At 36.1% G+C, this 18,103-nt stretch overlaps 3 protein-coding genes across 5 annotated transcripts in view; 2 read left to right on the plus strand and 1 right to left on the minus strand.

Moving 5' to 3' along the window:
• The window catches only part of CTL16 (C-type lectin 16), a 71,434-nt gene that overhangs the window by 38,749 nt on the left and 14,582 nt on the right, over positions 1 to 18,103 (minus strand). The window lies entirely within an intron of this gene.
• LOC101737808 (esterase FE4) lies at positions 2,171 to 5,776 on the plus strand. The gene is made up of 3 exons (XM_004924556.4): positions 2,171 to 2,562; positions 3,266 to 4,524; positions 4,731 to 5,776. Exons 1-3 carry the CDS (start codon positions 2,383 to 2,385, stop codon positions 4,993 to 4,995), a joined length of 1,704 nt encoding a protein of 567 aa, XP_004924613.1. The 5' UTR covers positions 2,171 to 2,382; the 3' UTR covers positions 4,996 to 5,776.
• Positions 10,632 to 16,520, plus strand: LOC101736038 (esterase FE4). 3 transcript variants are annotated; one of them, XM_062672666.1, is made up of 4 exons: positions 10,632 to 10,758; positions 11,146 to 11,279; positions 11,983 to 13,259; positions 13,817 to 16,520. In XM_062672666.1, the coding sequence occupies exons 3-4, from the start codon at positions 12,088 to 12,090 to the stop codon at positions 14,019 to 14,021; spliced, it is 1,377 nt and encodes a 458-aa protein (XP_062528650.1). In that variant the 5' UTR covers positions 10,632 to 10,758; positions 11,146 to 11,279; positions 11,983 to 12,087; the 3' UTR covers positions 14,022 to 16,520. The 3 variants fall into 3 exon arrangements, 2 of the variants coding, with proteins under 2 accessions (XP_062528650.1, XP_021202611.1); XR_005245546.2 differs by lacking the exon at positions 10,632 to 10,758 and having other exon boundaries at positions 10,785 to 11,279; positions 13,817 to 14,927; positions 15,030 to 16,520; XM_021346936.3 differs by lacking the exon at positions 10,632 to 10,758 and having other exon boundaries at positions 10,785 to 11,279; positions 13,817 to 14,023; positions 15,030 to 16,520.

Raw genomic sequence — 18,103 nt, forward strand, 5'->3', positions numbered from 1 at the left:
TTTTGGATTGTTCGTATTCGTGTTTAGATTGAAATCAAATAAAACTACTTTATGCATAATTTCGGAACCCCATTCTGCAAAAATCGTTTGTATACATTGTCCTGAGCAGTATTAGCAGAGTCCCTTAGACAACAATTTTGAAATTAATTATATAATATTTAAAAAAGTAGCATTATCATAAAATTAGTACGTTAGAATCAAAATAGTTCGGAACGACCAATTTTCGGTATGTTAAAAAATTACTTATGTAATACTTTTATTTTTTCGACCTTACGTTTAATATCGATTTATAAAAACTGGTTAGGCGACCAAGAATAGAAATTCGAATTTAAACACTAAAACCACAAAATTTAGAGTCATTTTGTGTATCTTGTTAGATGAGAACAAGAGAAATTATTATAGATTTACTTTTAATATTTTGTCTTGTCAATGTTGAAGAAAACAAACCTGATCCGGTGGACCGAATGCTAAACATTCGACGTCGCCTTAAACACGTCATTATAGATCTGACGCCTTCAGCTCTAACACTAGGAGCAGGCTTAGCGACCCCGGTAACCGTACTCGTTGAACTCGACAAAGAGTTGACGTGCAACCTAACCCATGAATCAGCTCGCTGAGTTTCTCGCCGGATCTTCTCAGCGGGTCACGATTTTGATCCGGTAGTAAATTCATTCGCGAAGCAGCTGCTCTTGAGCTGTTGGGTCTCCTTCGGAGGCGCTCAGGCAGCTGTTAGCAAATCCCACCCCTCTTGGCTGACCCTTTGCTCGCCCACCTGTCCTGGTGAAACTGGAAAGGCCTCCGGGCCACCAGTAATCCTTCAATCATAAAAAAATTATTATAGATTCCTCGATCCATCCACGGTGCTTTTAGGTACCTCAAGCACCGGTCACCGTCCTCACCGAACCCGTCGCTTGCGACGAAGGGCTCGACGAGTATATTAACCCATAGACACAGCCCACTGAGTTTCTCGCCAGATCTTTTCAGTGGGTCGCGTTTCCGATCCGGTGTGCGAAGCACTGCTCTCGCTAGGGCCAGTGTTAGTAACACTCCGGTTTGAGCCCCGCGAGATCACCTACACGTCAAGGAGAAGCTAAAATAGCCTCTCAAGGCTATCAGCATAGGTAGGGGTAAAAAAAGAACAAAATATTTTCAAATTTAATGATAACATTTATAATTTTATTGAGAACATTTAGCTCATCAATAAAGAAAATGCCGTTGCCTTTGTTTATTTAAACATGGATAATGCAAGTGTGTACAAGCGTAAAAACCAGTGACGAATGTTGTTGCGAAACACGATTGGACGATGATTTATTGAATTATTAAATTATCATGGGACAGTGCGTTTTAATCAAGATAAAATTCATAATATACATGCTTTGTTTTCAATATCAATTACCTTATTAGTAGTAGTATATGTAATAGGATTATTATCTCACTGTTGTAGGGTTCATAAAACTCTTTGCATTTTTTAAATTTCCCTACCTTATTCTTCATACACAATCTATAGTAGCAGTCGTAAAAAAAAATTTATCATTTCTCTAATTTACATTGGTATGATTTATAATATAAATGATATTCAAAATGATGTTCCAAATTTTATAGAATCGGAATGCTGTAGGCCTTCTCAACATTTACTATATTTTGAATTGCAACTGTTCCAATTCAAACCTCCGTTTATATATATATGTTAAAATATTATATGTGTAGCTTTTAAGTGATAAAGTTTCAACTATAAATTACCTGAAATCCTATTTGCTAATTATAGTATAGGTACGTTATAAAGAACATATTATGGGCACTTGGAAGTAAAAATTCAAATGTAATACCAAACACCATCAAAAATAAATTACATACACTAAAATATTATAAGAGAAGATTCTTTATAAGAGCTGCTAACAGTTTCAATGCTCTAGCTGACTTCCCTGAACTGGACATTTTCAACACTTCTACTAAGATATTAGGAGAACATTAGTCAGTCGATGGTTGCATGCAAATATTTAATTAATTATTTTCTATTTACTACGTTTTTCTGTTTTTTTTTCTCAAACTGTTTTATTTTTGTTTTTGTTTTACGTTTTACTTTCATTATTTAATTCTAGGCGATGCGACGCCCCAATCGTTTGTAGTTATTTAAATGCGGAGACATTTAAATGGTGTTTAGTTGTAAGGTTAGAGTTTATATAGTTTAAGTTCACTGTTTGTCTTCCTAATAAAATAAAATAAAATAAAATAAAATAATAGATTTTCCGAGTTCTCACTAAATTACCCGAAATGTTAATTACTATTTTTTATCAGAAGTTGATTGATTTGCGAAGATTAATTTATTGGCTTATAAAAACTAATTGATATGATAAAGTGCGCCAAAGCACAAAAATCTGCGTAATGATGTCGGGCGTGATTTTGTTTTTCTCTTCGTTGTTTATGGGTTTGGTTTCCGCACAGAGTGCTTCATCCCGACTGGTAACCATAAGCCAGGGTCCTGTGAGGGGCTATCGAATTCCAAACGCGAATATTTTCGCTTTTTACAACATACCTTATGCCTCTGTCACAGAAAGATTTAAGGTAAGACTTTTGATTACTTAATAAGTATTTTAATTTGTATGTGTACCCCGGGGGAAATTCTAAGCGTGGTCCGTGTTAAATTAAAAGCTCTAGAATGTTATGGGGCAGCATTTACTTTGCGATGGTACTGCTCAACCAATCCTTAGTTACTGTGTGGAGGAAAACTGCTCAAATACCTCTCCGAGATCATATTCTCTTACTCTGTCTTTACTCTTAGATTATTTTTTTGCTTAGATGGGTGGACGAGCTCACGGCCCACCTGGTGTTAAGTGGTTACTGGAGCCCATACACATCTACAACGTAAATGCGCTACCCATCTTGAAATATAAGTTCTAAGGTCTCAAGTATTATTACCACGGCTGCTCCACCCTTCAAACCGAAACGCATTACTGCTTCACGGCAGAAATAGGCGGAGTGGTGGTACCTACCCGCGCAGACTCACAAGTGGCCCTACCACCAGTAAAATATAGATTTATAGATAAATCAGATAATAAAGTAGATCAGTTAGGTTTGGAACTGGTAAAGATAATAAAGCGACTAACCTCAGTTGCAGTAGATTAGTGTGGTTCACAAAGTTACAATGTATATGTACTCTTTATGCTATTTTTATCAATATCGCTATATTAACTAATCATTAAAAGTAAACACTGAAATATTGTGTGTATTTTTTAAGTATGTAATAAAATGAAAAATAAAATTATAGGCCCCTAGTGCTCCACCTACATGGACGCAACCTTTCGAAGCTGTAGACAGAGGTATCATATGTCCACAATTTGAAGTCGGTTTGTATGACTTGACTAAAAAAACTATGCAAGAAGACTGTCTAGTAGTCAACGTTTTTGTACCTGATACGGATGAAGATAATTTACCTGTGCTAGTAAGTGTACACGGAGGGGCGTTTCAAATCGGCTTTGGAAACAGTCAAAGTTTTTTAAATTTATCCGAAAAAAATAAGGTCATTACAGTCAACTTTAATTATCGTCTTGGAATACTCGGCTTTCTTTGTTTGGGGACAAAGAGTGCTCCAGGTAATGCAGGTTTGAAGGATCAAGTAGCACTGTTGCGTTGGGTGAAAACTAATATAGCCAAATTTGGCGGAAACCCTAACGATGTAACTATATCTGGATGCAGTGCCGGATCAGCTTCCATCGATCTTCTAACGACATCTACAGCGGCGAAAGGTTTGTTCAACAGAGCTATAATGGACAGTGGAGCCGGTGTTGGAGCTTTTGCTGTTCCAGTAGATCCACTTGGAAATGCAAAGATCACTGCGAGAGATTTTAATGTTGCCGAATATGAAAATATAAATGTACTTGAAGAGTTTTACAGGAACGCTCCAGTTAAAACATTAACGTCACGTTCCTTTATGGGAAATCGACATACATCTGTCGACTTTTCTCCATGTGTGGAGCGTGAGACGGGAGAAGAAATAATTCTGTCAGATGCTCCATTTAACTCTTTAAGTTCGGGAGGCGGGCAAAGTTATCCCATGATCTATGGTTTTGCTGATATGGAGGGTATTATGAGGTTACCTTCCTTTTTTAGATGGGTAGACGAAATGAATCAAGATCTGTCTCCATTCCTACCGGGTGATCTATATTTCGAATCCGAAGAACAAAAAAGGCAAGTGGCTCAAAAAGTTAAAGAATTTTATTTCGGCGAGGAGCCCGTTAGTTTAGCCACAGCATCGTCTTATGTAGATTATTTTACCGATGTAATGTTTGCATTCCCGATGTTAAAGGCGGTGAAATTGCGCAATGAAAACGGAAATCCGATTATTTATCTATACGAGTATTCATTTGTCGACAATGATTTTAAAATTCCTTACTTTAACTTGAGTGGAGCTGATCATTGCACACAAACGATGGCGGTAAGGGACGAAGATGAAAGTAACATTACAGCTGAATATAGGAAAATTAAAGCCATCATGAGAGAAATATGGGGAAATTTCATTAAGACTGGGTGAGTTGAATAAGTTTAATATTAATGGCCGTGGTCTACAGATACAAGTATTTCTAAATAAATTAAATTAGTAAATTACTTTTGTATGCGACATATATTTTTATATTTTAAATATTCTTTCACCATATGCTTAATATACAAGACGCACTTAGATGTGTGTGGTTTATACACTGACACCTGCTAATGTTCAATGATTTTCTTTACAGTAATCCAGTGTCAGAAACATCATCGTTGCCTCCGTGGCCTATAGCTAACGCAGAAAGATCACCACACATGTCTATAGGTCAGGTGGTGGAGCTGAAGGATTCACTATTGGAATCCAGAATACGTTTTTGGGACGAGATCTATAGTCAGTACTATAGGATACCTGCACCCCCTAACGTTCCAGGCTCTTCTGGCCAACACGGAATATCATATTTTGTATTTATTTGTATTTTGCTAATTAGTGGATATTTTAATTTTTATGTATAATTAGAAACTGAGTTTCTCTTTTAATTTTATTTATTAATGGTTAATCTGGTGTTAAGCCATCAGTGGAATATGTTTGCATTACAAACGGTAGTGCTGCCTTGTCTCTCAGATGTGATGTCTCAATTACGCTGTGATTAAACAAATAGATGTTTTGATTTAGAAAACCTCATATTTTTTCCGTTTTTACGCTTTCATGATACGCGGTTACCATTGTCAAAGATAAGTATGTATCAGCTGTGTCAAGCTTATTTTCCAACGTCGTTTGAAGAGGTACCAAACTATTCATTAGACCAGAATCTTTGACAAACCTAAATGTTCTTGTCTATCATCCAACTATATCATGGTTTTTAATTGTATTTTTACGTGTATGGTTTTTTTGTTTTTATTTTATTTGATGTATCCAAATGGAGATAAAATAAAAATAAATAAAAAAAGCCCTGAACAGAGCAATCTGGAGAGACATACTGGACCAGGCTAAGGCCCACCCTGGGCTGTAAAATGGAGATGTAAAATATCAAATTAAAATTTTAAGCAATGACAAAACTATATATATGTATAGTTAATATATTATAATCAAGTTATACTATGAGTAATTAAAACGCGAGCTCTGTGGCTCCAAAGCCTAGACTGCTTTTCAGATAATCAGTATCGGCCCAGATAATTGAATGATCTGATTTATTTGTAAGGTATATAAGGAATTACACTATGCAGACAACGCACCTATTATTAAAATATTTAATATATTTAAAGTTCTAATAAAATACAAAGTGCATTAATTAAATTTGTATTTTCTTTTTTTCATGTCCTTTTTACACGCTTTATATTAGCTTCACTTGTATGTATGTTTGTATGTTTGTAACTGACTCCTTTATTAAATTTGTATTTTCTTTTGTTCATGTCCTTTAAAGAAAAAATCCTTTTTGAACTCTACCTCTGTCTATTTTTTCAAAGTCACTTTTCCTTAAAGGAGAATTAATGTGAGGAGACGCTGTAAAATAGTTTGTCTTTTGTAATTATTAGTTTTTGTATCTTAATCTTAAAATTTTTGGTTGTATTAGTTTGAATCAAATTATAAATCACGCTTAAAATCTTGAGATTTATTAAATTATGGTAGTGTTTATGAAACGATAATAAGCACGATAGATAATTATTTACTCATAATTATTGGATTAATCGTAGGGTAAACTTATTAAAAGACGACCGACATATGGAACGACATTATTCGTCGGATTATGAGGGCGTCGCCACTACAAGATCGATGAGATTGCGATTAGAAACCAAATAAGCTGATTTTAGAACCACAAATACTACGAGCGAACGTTAGAACAACCGTAACTCGAGTAAGCCAAGGTCACTTAATTAAGATAAGATTAGTTATCATAAAAGATCATGATATATGATATTTCAACTTCATGCCTCGAGTTTTGAGGTGATTTTCACGCAATAGAGTTGAAACTCAGCGCAACCTGCAATATAGGGTTTTTTTTTGTTATCAAACTACGCCCGATCAACGTATGATTGATTATGGCTAATCAGTTTATTTATAGGTATACGTATATAAAATATTGTAATCACACAATGTGCGATGGGATAATATATATAGAGACGTCAGAGACAAAAAAATGCGATAGTGAGATAAACATCGAAAGGATGTTATCATAAATTTCAATAATTACTAGTCAATTAATCAAATGTGGTGAGAGTATATCAATGATAAAAATTTAACACGTCATTAATTAGAGGAGTTATTAATTACTGGTATACAACTCCATTGTCCTTGAGTTGGCGAAGTAGTAACGTCCCCATTAATTTACCTAAGCCCTTACCTCTCTTAGGCACTCAGCTCACGTGAGTGTTAGCAACTGTCCGTTCTAGTTAGAGCATTCAACAGCCGTTTTATGGTTTTAATGATTTCAAGCTTCGATGTGGTTATTGTCTTCGTCGTGCGTAAAATATCTTTAAGCCTGGTTTTTGGGCTGGGATAACAGCTAACTGTAGTAGTGAGCTAACTCATCTAAGATTTCCTACAAAAACCGTAACTATAGAAACAGTAAATTAATTAAGAAGGTCTGTGTGTACATAGTTTTAGTAAATATTTAATGCTATGACCGCAGCCTAATTTTGCATTCAGTTGAGGGGTCGCGCGCGTTGTCATATCGCGCGTCGGTTGAGCCCCACAGCGTTCCTAGGTATACTATTGTATTCTATAAAACAGAGAAGCCGCCGCCGACAGAGGTAATAAATAAGTTAGGCTGGTAATAATGGTAGGACGTTTTGTGAGTTCGCACGGGTAGGTACCACCGCCCTACCTATTTCTGCCGTGAAGCAGTAATACGTTTCGGGTTGAAGGGTGGGGCAGCCGTTGTAACTATACTTGAGACCTTAGAACTTATATCTCAAGGTGGGTGGCGGCATTTACGTTGTAGATGTCTATGGGCTCCGGTAACCACTCAACACCAGGTGGGCCGTGAGCTCGCCCACCCATCTAAGCAATAAAAATTAAAACAAAAAATTGGCCGTCACCTGACTCGTTTTGATTACCTAACCACTGCCCCATACACATCTTACGTATTGACCATAGATCTGCGACTTGCCTCGGTTTTGATAAATTCAGCCGCATTGGTCGAAAGTAGTTTTTTATTTTAATTTCAAAATTCAATCACACAGTGTTGTTGCTGTGTCACTCTCACTAATTATGAAATAAACACGTCATGTATGGTCTATACTACACCCCCATCCACTATACTGGTGGTAAGGACCTCTTGTGAGTTCGCACGGGTAGGTACCACCGCCCTGCCTATTTCTGCCGTGAAGCAGTAATGCGTTTCGGTTTGAAGGGTAGGGTACCCGTTGTAACTATACTGAGACCTTAGAACTTATTTCTCAAGATGGGTGGTGCATTTACGTTGTAGATGTCTATGGGATCCAGTGACCACTTAACACCAGGTGGGCTGTGCGTTCGTCCACTCATATAAGCCATAAAAAAAAAAAAAAAACTTCTCGACATTGCTTGATTGACAATGTTAAAGACCAACAATAACATTAGATTACGATGGACCGACCTCATAAAATCTGTTACTTACTCCAACATAAATGTTTGCTCTCACTCTGCGAAACATCGTGCCACATGGCGTCGCATCGCGAGAGCATCGGTATCGCAGGATCCGACTGATGCATGACCACGACCACTCTGTCAAGAGTGTACGAATAAGAAGAAGAACATTAGATTTCAGTTTAAACATATATGATCATCGATATATTATTAGTGGTAATATATCGATGTATATGATGCTCACATCAATAAGGAATTAAAGGCTTTGCATATATCTTTGCATTACTTAGATAACCTCCCACCAATTTTATTATCACAAAAAAACGTACTCGTTTAGCAACAAAAAGTATCGCATTTTTGCTGTGTTACGTTATTCTGTTATCATATTATTATGTGTTACTAATAATAATCCATTTCGTCACAAGTGTAGGTATTCACTTACCATATAAATAGAAATGTAATCATTCCTAGTGGTAGGGCATTTTGTAAGCCCGCACGTGTTGGTACCATTATTATGTCTATTTGCACCCCGAGATAATCATAGGTTCCAATTTGTTGGATGGGAGGGCCGTTGTGTTAACACAAATACTTGAGATATAAAATATTTGTGTTAACACAATGTATCGACTTGAGATATAAGAAGTCGATACTAACCAAGCGACAAACAAAGCGATGCTCTTTCAAAGGGGGAACTCAACCCGTATCTCTTCCTGCATTAGGCGTAGGAATCTCCGATTACCCTCTTTAACCAATGTATACCTTGGGACAGGAAGGTCAAGTACCTGGGAGTTATCCTGGATTTAGAAGTCGTCGTGGCCTAAAGGATAAGACGCCCGGTGCATTCGTGTTGAGCGATGCATCAATGTTCGAATCCTAGGCGAGTACCAAAGTTTCTAATGAAATACGTACTTAACAAATGTTCACGATTGACTTCCACGGTGAAGGAGTAACATCGTGTAATAAAAATCAAACCCGCAAAATTATAATTTGCGTAATTACTGGTAGTAGGACCTCTTGTGAGTCCGCGCGGGTAGGTACTACTACCCTCCCTATTTCTGTCGTGAAGCAGTAATGCGTTTCGGTTTGAAGGGTGGGGGCAGCCGTTGTAACTATACTTGAGACCTTAGAACTTATATCTCAAGGTGGGTGGCGTATTTACTTTGTAGATGTCTATGGGCTCTAGTAACCACTTAATACCAGGTGGGCTGTGAGCTCGTCCAGCCACCAAAGCAATAAAAAAAACCCATGATATTCCGCCCACACATAAAGTTTGTCCGCGACCGCGCCACGTTTATTCTCGACAGGCTTTATTTACCCCATGATTTGTAAGCGGAGTAATGTGTCCCTTCGGAATAATACGCGAGTGTGGTGTTCGCTTAAGCAGCCCGCACCCACATAGACACTCTCCAAACCCTTCAATCACGTTTTTGCAGGTTAGCCGTCGGAGTACCGTGTTTCGTGAGGAACGTCAACCTACACGACGATCTAGGTCTTGGATCGATCAGAAAACACCCGAAGCACAGATAGCCCCCCCCTATCTGTGATCCGAAGTCAGTGTCGGAACGATACTTCGATAAGGCCATGCGTCATGATAATCGCCTCATTGTTGCCGCGCTGACTACTACCCGACTCCGGCTCACGCAGGCGCCACTCATCGTCGACACCCTAGACATGTCCTTACGAATCCTTAGAACTCGTGGCTCAAGGTGGGTGGTTTCATTTGCGTTGTAGACGTCTATGGACTCCGGTAACCACTTAACACCGGGTGATCAGTGAGCTCGTCTAAGGAATAAAAAAGATCACTTAACGTTGACGTATAAATGCAATGAAACAAAATTGAATTAAAAAAAAGAACAAATTAATTGGATTCATATTTACAAGTGACATTTCATGCCTTTATCGTATCTATCGATTATTGGTTTTCGTTATTCACACAATAGTGACTACAATTTAAGTAGGCTAGGCTATCGTCTACATTTATTCGACTGTTAACGCGATTGTAAGAAATAGCAAAACTAAAAATACACTGGAAACCATATTCTTACTTGAGAAACAAAATAAATCAAAAGTAGGATTTTTTTAGAAAATCTAATCCGTGTCCACCGCGTCTCCGAAGTTTTATTTTCTGTTTATTAATCAGTTAACATGGTTTCGTCTATATCCCTAACAGACAATATATATTTTATACAAAACAATTATCAGACAATATAGACTCTACACAACACAATATAAGTAGATCCTAAATTATATAGATTTTGTATTGTCTGTTTTGTTGTCTTAAATCTAGCCAGTCAAGTACAGAAATTATCTCAAAATAATCGTGGATAGTCTGTTTTTCATTTCGAAATTGTAATTTATTAGAAATTGGTGATAGTAATCATGAGATTCAACGAAATACGAAAACAAATCTCCAATAAGGATTCCTTTTTTTAGTAATTGACTTTTATCTGTCAGTCTTGTGGTTTTATTTTATAGTTTACGTTTTCATATTATTATTAATAGGTCCAGTTCAAATGTAGTCAGAGTATTCTGTAGTTTTTATTAGGGTATAATATTCACTAGATATGTGCGCGGGCTAATAAACCGGTTTTCAAATCACCAGCGGATTGGGAGGACGCGGCTATTCTCAAATTGGGTTCCTCCGCGTCAGTCTGTAAACAAAGTCGCCGCGAAGTCCGTGTCGCCCTGGACGGCGCTACGTTAACGTTGAGGTGGGCCGTATGCCTGCAAGGGCAATAAAAAAAAAAAAACCTAAAATTGTCACTTGCTACCGTTGATACTTCTATCTGTAGGAAGATCTTCTTTCAATATTAAAATGAAATGAAATTGGAGATCATTTTTGAAACACTAACTATATAAATACTATCTGTTGTCACGTAATTTAGAAATAGCCATCTATGAATTTCAGAAAACAACCTAAATAAAAAATCAAGCACTCAAAGTTAGAGGGCCTCGTATTAACACCAATATCTATCATTCGTTTAATCGGGGCATCAATCGCTCATTAATTTTTTTTAATCAGTATCAAAAAAACGATATGAAACCGTTCACGTTTCTTGCCTATTGTTGTGTTACAATTTTGAAAGTTCACATTTTAGGGAATGTATTGGAATCAAAACTGGTACAGACCCTTCAAGGACCTGTACGAGGTTATAGGATCCCAGAGACGGACGTATATGCGTTTCGTAGTATTCCCTATGCTACTGCTCCAACTGGACCTAATCGATTTAAGGTTAGTTAATGACTTTGTGATAAATCAGGCGGAATTGAAACCGGCGGTAGATGCGATGTTAATTGTTTTTTTTATTTTTTCATACTCGTAGAAAAGCATCAATTAACGAATTCTGTTGATTCTTTTTGGTATTATGAATGATTCTAAAGTGATAATGACATTTACATTAGAGACAATAAAAACCCAATAAATTCGTACGTTGAAGAATTATCTGAAATTTCATTCTAGAGCAAACATTGTCCGGGAACTTATGTTGACGGAAAATATTTTTTGGCTATGTCGTGTCTATCGGGAATTTGGATTAATTGTGACGTATGAGGGTGGATATGGTCCTCCCGTGGATGTCGTAAAAGGCGATTAAATAAATCACCAGATAATGGGTTGCTGAGTTTTGCGATTGCGAACTGACAACGGGTAGGGTGTATTATAAGACCACACGGGTAGGTATCACTATCCTGCTTATTTCTGCCGTCGCAGTCGAGTTCGCATGTCTTAAGGTGACTAACGGCATTCACTTTGTGATGTCTATGGGCTCCCATATACCCTTTATACTAGGTGGATGATCTCGTTCACTCATCCATGCAATAAGTAAATACATTAAAGGCATCAGAGATAAAGCTGATTATGATTTTAGTTCATTTGAATTTGGTTATTATGCGGTTTTAAAGTAAAGTTGAGATTAAAATATTTATTTTTATTGTAGGCTCCACTTACTCCACCAAACTGGACCGAACCTCTAGACGCTATTGATAAGGGAATAATATGTCCACAACCCCTCATTAAAGCGTTGCCTGCCCTTAATAAGCATATGCAAGAAGACTGCCTGATAACTAATATCTATGTACCGAATACCAATGAAACAAAACTACCAGTTGCAGTTTCAATTCACGGAGGAGCATTCCAAATTGGATACGGTGATATGCTTCCTACTGACAAATTTACTAAAAACACCAATGTCATTACTGTGACCTTCAATTACCGGCTTGGAGCCTACGGATTTCTTTGTTTGGGAACAGAAAGTGCCCCAGGGAACGCTGGATTAAAAGACCAGGTATCCTTATTAAAATGGGTCAAGGAAAACATTGAGAGTTTTGGAGGTAATCCAAATGACATAACTCTAATGGGTTGTAGTGCTGGAGGAGTTTCAGTGGAACTGTTGATGCTGTCTAAGTCTACTGATGGGCTGTTCAATAAAGTAATTCCCGAAAGTGGTTCAAGTATCGGGTTTATTTCCATTCAACAAAATCCTATAGAAACAGCCATATTTAATGCGAAATCATTAAATTTTACGAACGTAGATGATTTACAGGCTTTGGAAGAATTCTATAAATCTGTTCCGATAGAACTATTGGTATTCGATGACTTCTGGGATTCGAGTAACTTTGCGTATAGCTTCATACCTTGCATCGAAGATCCAACTAGCACCGACGCGATTATTACCGACGTCCCTGCAAATATTATAATGTCAGGAGATTACAAAAAACTGCCAATGCTTTATGGCCTCACTAACATGGAGGGGCTAAATAGATTTCAGTATTTCGAACTATGGAAGACGAGAATGAACGAAGACTTTTCAGAGTTCCTACCTATCGATCTACACTTCAACAACGAAGAAGATAAATTAAACGTTATAAAATCAATAAAAGAGTTCTATTTCGGTGATCAACAATTAGACGAGAAAGATCTTTTGGGATTCATAGATTACTATACAGATACGGTGTTTGGTCATGTTATGTTGAAGGCTACAAGATTACACGTGAACGCCGGACACGATAAAATATATTTGTATGAATATTCTTATGTAGATAATCAAACACCCCCATTGCCTAATTCGGAGGCGCGGGGTGCCACCCACTGCTCTCAAACGCTAGCTGTGTGGGGTGTTAAGATGTTTTCTAATCCTGGTGATAATCCTCTGGGTGATCATGATCCCTTTCATTCAACCGTAAGACAGCTATGGTCGAACTTTATTAAAACTGGGTAAGTTCACAAGCAATGGTCAATTGTTTTTATAGAAGAAAAAAAAACGGGTATTTCTCTAATGCTAAGTATCAGCTTCATAAAATCTAAAATAAAGGATCGATTTGGCGATGGTGGTTAATCTAAATATAAGCAGCCACTGCCAATGAGTCTTGCAAATGAAAAGCAAGTGCTTTTTTTATATATTTAAAACAGTTATGCAGGGTATTAGTATAGTATCATATCCAAACTACTGAATTTGCAATACATTAACCTCTAGAAATCGGAATGCAAATGATTTGAAAAATCTGATGGAAATATTTTCTTGAGCTCTTAGTGCACAGACGCGGTCACGCCTTGTGTTAAATGGATAGCAGCGACCATAAGCATCACTAACCACCCATTTTGAAACATGGTTGTGCAGACTTTCAAATCGGAGAACATAGCAACCTAGTGCTACAAATATATAGGATGATTACTGTCTGGGCTTAAAATACAACCTCCCACCATAAATAATATTAACAAATAGTTGAAGTCATTTTTATTTTCAATTTTTTATTTAATTTTTTATCTTTCAGTCAGCCCGTACCGGAGGGATCGCCGGTTCCAAACTGGCCCCCGGTGGGTCATAACATATCACCACACATGTCCATTGGTGAAAAAATTGAGCTAAAAAGAGGCCTCCTCGAAAATAGATCTCGTTTTTGGGATGAAATCTATGAAAAATATTATCAAGTACCTGTTTCCCCGATATTACATTCAAAAACCAAGACAGAATTATAAAAGTAAATGAAATAATAATTAACTGTTTTTGCTATAACTTATTATGGTACGACTATTATACGTCAAGCTGCTATAATCTGAATTGATTAATGAAAGTATTTGTGAATTTTAATTTAATAAATTTTATGATGTTTTGACAAAATACATTAGATGATTTCGAAACGAATCCTAGGCGACGTCCATCAATAAACTGAAAAAACTTTGCAAGAAGAAGAAGCTTTGAAAAAGCTGTATCTTATCGGCCATAAGAAATATCGCGCGGTGTAAAGGATAATTCTCAAAATGACAGTAACGCAACTATTATCCTAAAATAAGTGGCTCTAATAAGTGGCCTAAAAAACATAATGCAAGAAATAGAATGAATTAAATTTGAATATGCAACGCAAATAAAACAATTAGCGGACGTACACGATTCTCCGAATTCGGGCCAAATTGTTTTTAATTATATTTGTAATCATTACTTTTAAAAAATAGTCCTTACCGGCATCTTATATCGTCTTTACATGACCACTGATTCAGAATATAATTTCATTACTCAGAACGATCGGCAAAAACTCAGGTCTTGCTCTGTTCTTTTCATAGAATAAGGAAATGATGTCTATTTTAACATATTAAATCTGTACACATAATAAATATGACTAGAACGACAAAGAAAACAGCTGCTTCACAATTCTGACCAAAAACCCGTTTGCTACTGTTGCTGTCCTGCAAGATTATAATTTTAAACCATAAAATTGGAGAGGAGGTGGAAATAAATTAAAAAATGTCTATAGGAAACTTTAGCAGATATGTTCAGTATAATGTCACTGTCAAAAACTAGCCCGGTTCAACTTGCGCTATTTCGTTAATTAAGCGACGTTATGTGATTTCACTGGCAAAAACAATAACATTGCTGTTCAATCTTAGGTGATTATTATTACAAAGTAAACAAGAGTCCTTGAAGAGAAAGGTTTTAGATACGGTCGAATTGTACAAAAATAATGCAGTCACAATTTTTATATGTTTCAGCAAAATTTTCCGGAGCATCATAGAATACCTATTTCCTTGAAACTTGTACTGCAAAGTCCCAAGGGACAGACGGAGCAATCTTGAAATTTATATTTTTTGTAGAGCATCCGGGAAATACCCACGTCAAAGCTCGGTCGGGACACCGACCTCAACTTAGTTCCTGACCTTCGGATGAAAAATGGAACTTATAACGAATTGGGATTGAACGCGCTTCATACTTCATAGTTATTGACTTGACTCTTAAATGTACAGAGCGAAACATTTTGAATGAATTTGCTACTACAAAAAAATAAGGCATTTAAAGACGGTGCCGAATTCATTTTGGTACACATTGCGAAAAGTACACACGATAATCTTGTTGAAATGCTTATTATGCACTCCCCAAATGCTTTGGATGGATGATTATTGGAATTTTGGCCATAAAAAAGGTTGAATGTCATTTTGTACTAAGTTTATTTATACTCAAATATTATTAGAATAATTTTAAACTATTTTAAGAAATTTTAAGAATATTACCTACGTAAATCAGTCCTAGGAATCAGGTAACTTTAATTATGGTATGCATGTATTTAATTATAGTAATAATAATATTCTGGTGCCAAGTAATAATACGTAGTATAAAAATTGATATAGAAGAAACATTACTAAAATCGATTACGAACATAGTTTTTTGAGAAATTAATGAATGAATCGATTTTGCATTGCAACGCGCAAGGTGCTGTCTGTTTGCCGGTTTTTATTGAGTTTGAAGGTAGTCGATTTATCACCTATCTGATAGAGAACGGTCAATGTCATCCATGAACAATAGCAATTAAAAGAGCATAGCGTAGGTTACCGGCCATTGTGGGCTATTACGAACTTCGTTTGAATAAAGAGATGTTGTAGCTTGAACCGATGAACCAGCTTATGACCTACGTTACCGAAAACCAAAAAAACCACAACGTGAATATTACCAGCAATTTTTTTTTTGCAAGTTTGTAATTTTTGCCGTTTTAATTTTTTCGTCCAAAGATTTCATCCCTTCATCCCGAACATTTGTGAATCGCATTAGGTAAGAGCGTACTAAGCAATATAGCGAAAACAAAATCCTAGACGCTTCCTTGAAAATGCTGCGTTAGTTTGAAACTATACTTCTGTTATGTGAAATAAATTTCACAACCGAATTATACACATGTAAACTGCCTTAATTGCGGCTTAAACATAGACTACAATGGGCTTAGTAGGCTTTAGTAGGAAATTCTGAAGGGATCTTTGCCTTTTGTAATAATAATTGTGTATGAATAAATTTACGCAAAAGTGATGTAACGTATAACATGCAAACGTTCGAAGCTGGATATTATCAAGTTTATGGTAATACATACACATATACTGATTGTATTGACGAATGTTATATGTTAGAAACTTGAATTATTTATATGTTATACTCCATTTGTAATTACGTTATCAGAATTTGTGTTTTAATCTAATAAAGCGTATATTCGAGTCTTTGGATACACTTTTTTATTTGTTTTATTCAAGGGTTTATTTTTCTTTACACGACAATGAAATTATAAATAAAAATTTGGGTGTTATTTAAATGGTAAGCACAGTCGGTATTCGATTTTTTGTGAGCAGAAAAATATAATCTGTGAGCAGAAATAGCTAATTGATCAGCAACTCATGGCCAGCAAACATTCCAAAATCAGTCAGTAATTTATGTCATTCTGGACGGCTGTAATTATTTTTGTACAACATATTAATTATATAAGCAGCAATGAACTGGTCCTGTTTAATAAAAAATTGGTAAGAACTGAGTGTAAGCAAAAAAAATATGTATTTTTGAGCTGCATATAAAAGTAGCAAAAATACTTTACTTGTCATGCGCAAAAAGGGTGCATTCCTTATAAAGATTATTTAATTTATTTACTTTCTCTTTGGGTATGTATTATTTAGGTATAGAAGTGTAAATTACTAAAAGATTTTTTATTCTTATAAAATATAATTGAGATAAATAAAAAAATATAAAACAATTGAGTAGCAAAAACCACACAAATCTCTTAAACACGTTACAATTGACAAACAATTGACTGTTAATAATCGCCGCATAATCATCGAATGACAATACTTAACGGTAGGCAGCAGCTTGGCTTTGCCCCTGGCATTGCTGAAGTCCATGGGCGACGGTAACCACTCACCATCAGGTGGGCCATCAGGTGGGCAATAAAAAAAAACTTGCACGCGATTAGCTCCACGTGTCACGCGCCAGCTCTTACTCCGCCCACTTTGAACGTAAATTGTTGATTTTTCAACAAAAACGCAAGCAATCCAATTAGTTATTTTGCTCACCATGTTTTAAATATGCAAACCAATCAAAAATTTTTGACCATTATCAAAATTATTTGCGGAACAAGGATTGCTGCCTGTTTTTTTTTATTGCAAACAAAATCTTTGTATACCGACCAAATTTTTCAATGCTGTTTTATTGTAGCTCACCAAATATAATTGCTAAACATTTAATTACTTCTTTAGAAATTTAGGATTAGAAGATACGATGTATAATATAGTAAAACAAGGTAATAGAAAGTAATTTAATACGAAATAACACACTATTAAAACAATTAAACAACCAATTAAACCAAACACAACTAGTGATTGTTTGAAAGAATTGATTGATTTGAAATAAAAACTAAGTGGGTTCTTTAATCTACTACATAACCTTTAAAATAAGTATGTGTTAGTTGTACTACTCCAATTTTCCTACTAAAGTAGTAACTACTACTACTAAGTACTTTATGTGTTACGAACAGCAGACAAGCTGACGGCCTATCTGATGTTATAAGTCCTAACCAGCTTGACACTCTACTTCAGACTCTCAATTAAATTGTAATTAACCTCTACCACTGAAACCCGTTTTTTTTAAAGCCGACTAGCATAAGACTTCCCTCGCGGTAAATGGCTTCCGAAGGTCACAGACATCATAACGTGAATGCGGCCCCTCAATGTATCATCGGACCGCATGATTCCTTCAGAAATAGTCACGATGTTGGTACCTAAGTATAACTAGTAAGTTATTTCTATTATGTATTGTATTTTTA

This window comes from Bombyx mori, chromosome 15 (assembly GCF_030269925.1).
Source record: "Bombyx mori chromosome 15, ASM3026992v2".
Lineage (NCBI taxonomy): Eukaryota > Metazoa > Arthropoda > Insecta > Lepidoptera > Bombycidae > Bombyx > Bombyx mori.

Coding starts and splice junctions, on each gene's coding strand:
- LOC101736038 (XM_021346936.3), top strand. CDS start 11,085: ATGAAACCGTTCACGTTTCTTGCCTATTGTTGTGTTACAATTTTGAAA. Junction 11,280..11,982: donor CTGGACCTAATCGATTTAAG/GTTAGTTAATGA, acceptor TTTTTATTGTAG/GCTCCACTTACTCCACCAAA. Junction 13,260..13,816: donor TCGAACTTTATTAAAACTGG/GTAAGTTCACAA, acceptor TTTATCTTTCAG/TCAGCCCGTACCGGAGGGAT.
- LOC101737808 (XM_004924556.4), top strand. CDS start 2,383: ATGATGTCGGGCGTGATTTTGTTTTTCTCTTCGTTGTTTATGGGTTTG. Junction 2,563..3,265: donor CTGTCACAGAAAGATTTAAG/GTAAGACTTTTG, acceptor ATAAAATTATAG/GCCCCTAGTGCTCCACCTAC. Junction 4,525..4,730: donor GGAAATTTCATTAAGACTGG/GTGAGTTGAATA, acceptor TTTTCTTTACAG/TAATCCAGTGTCAGAAACAT.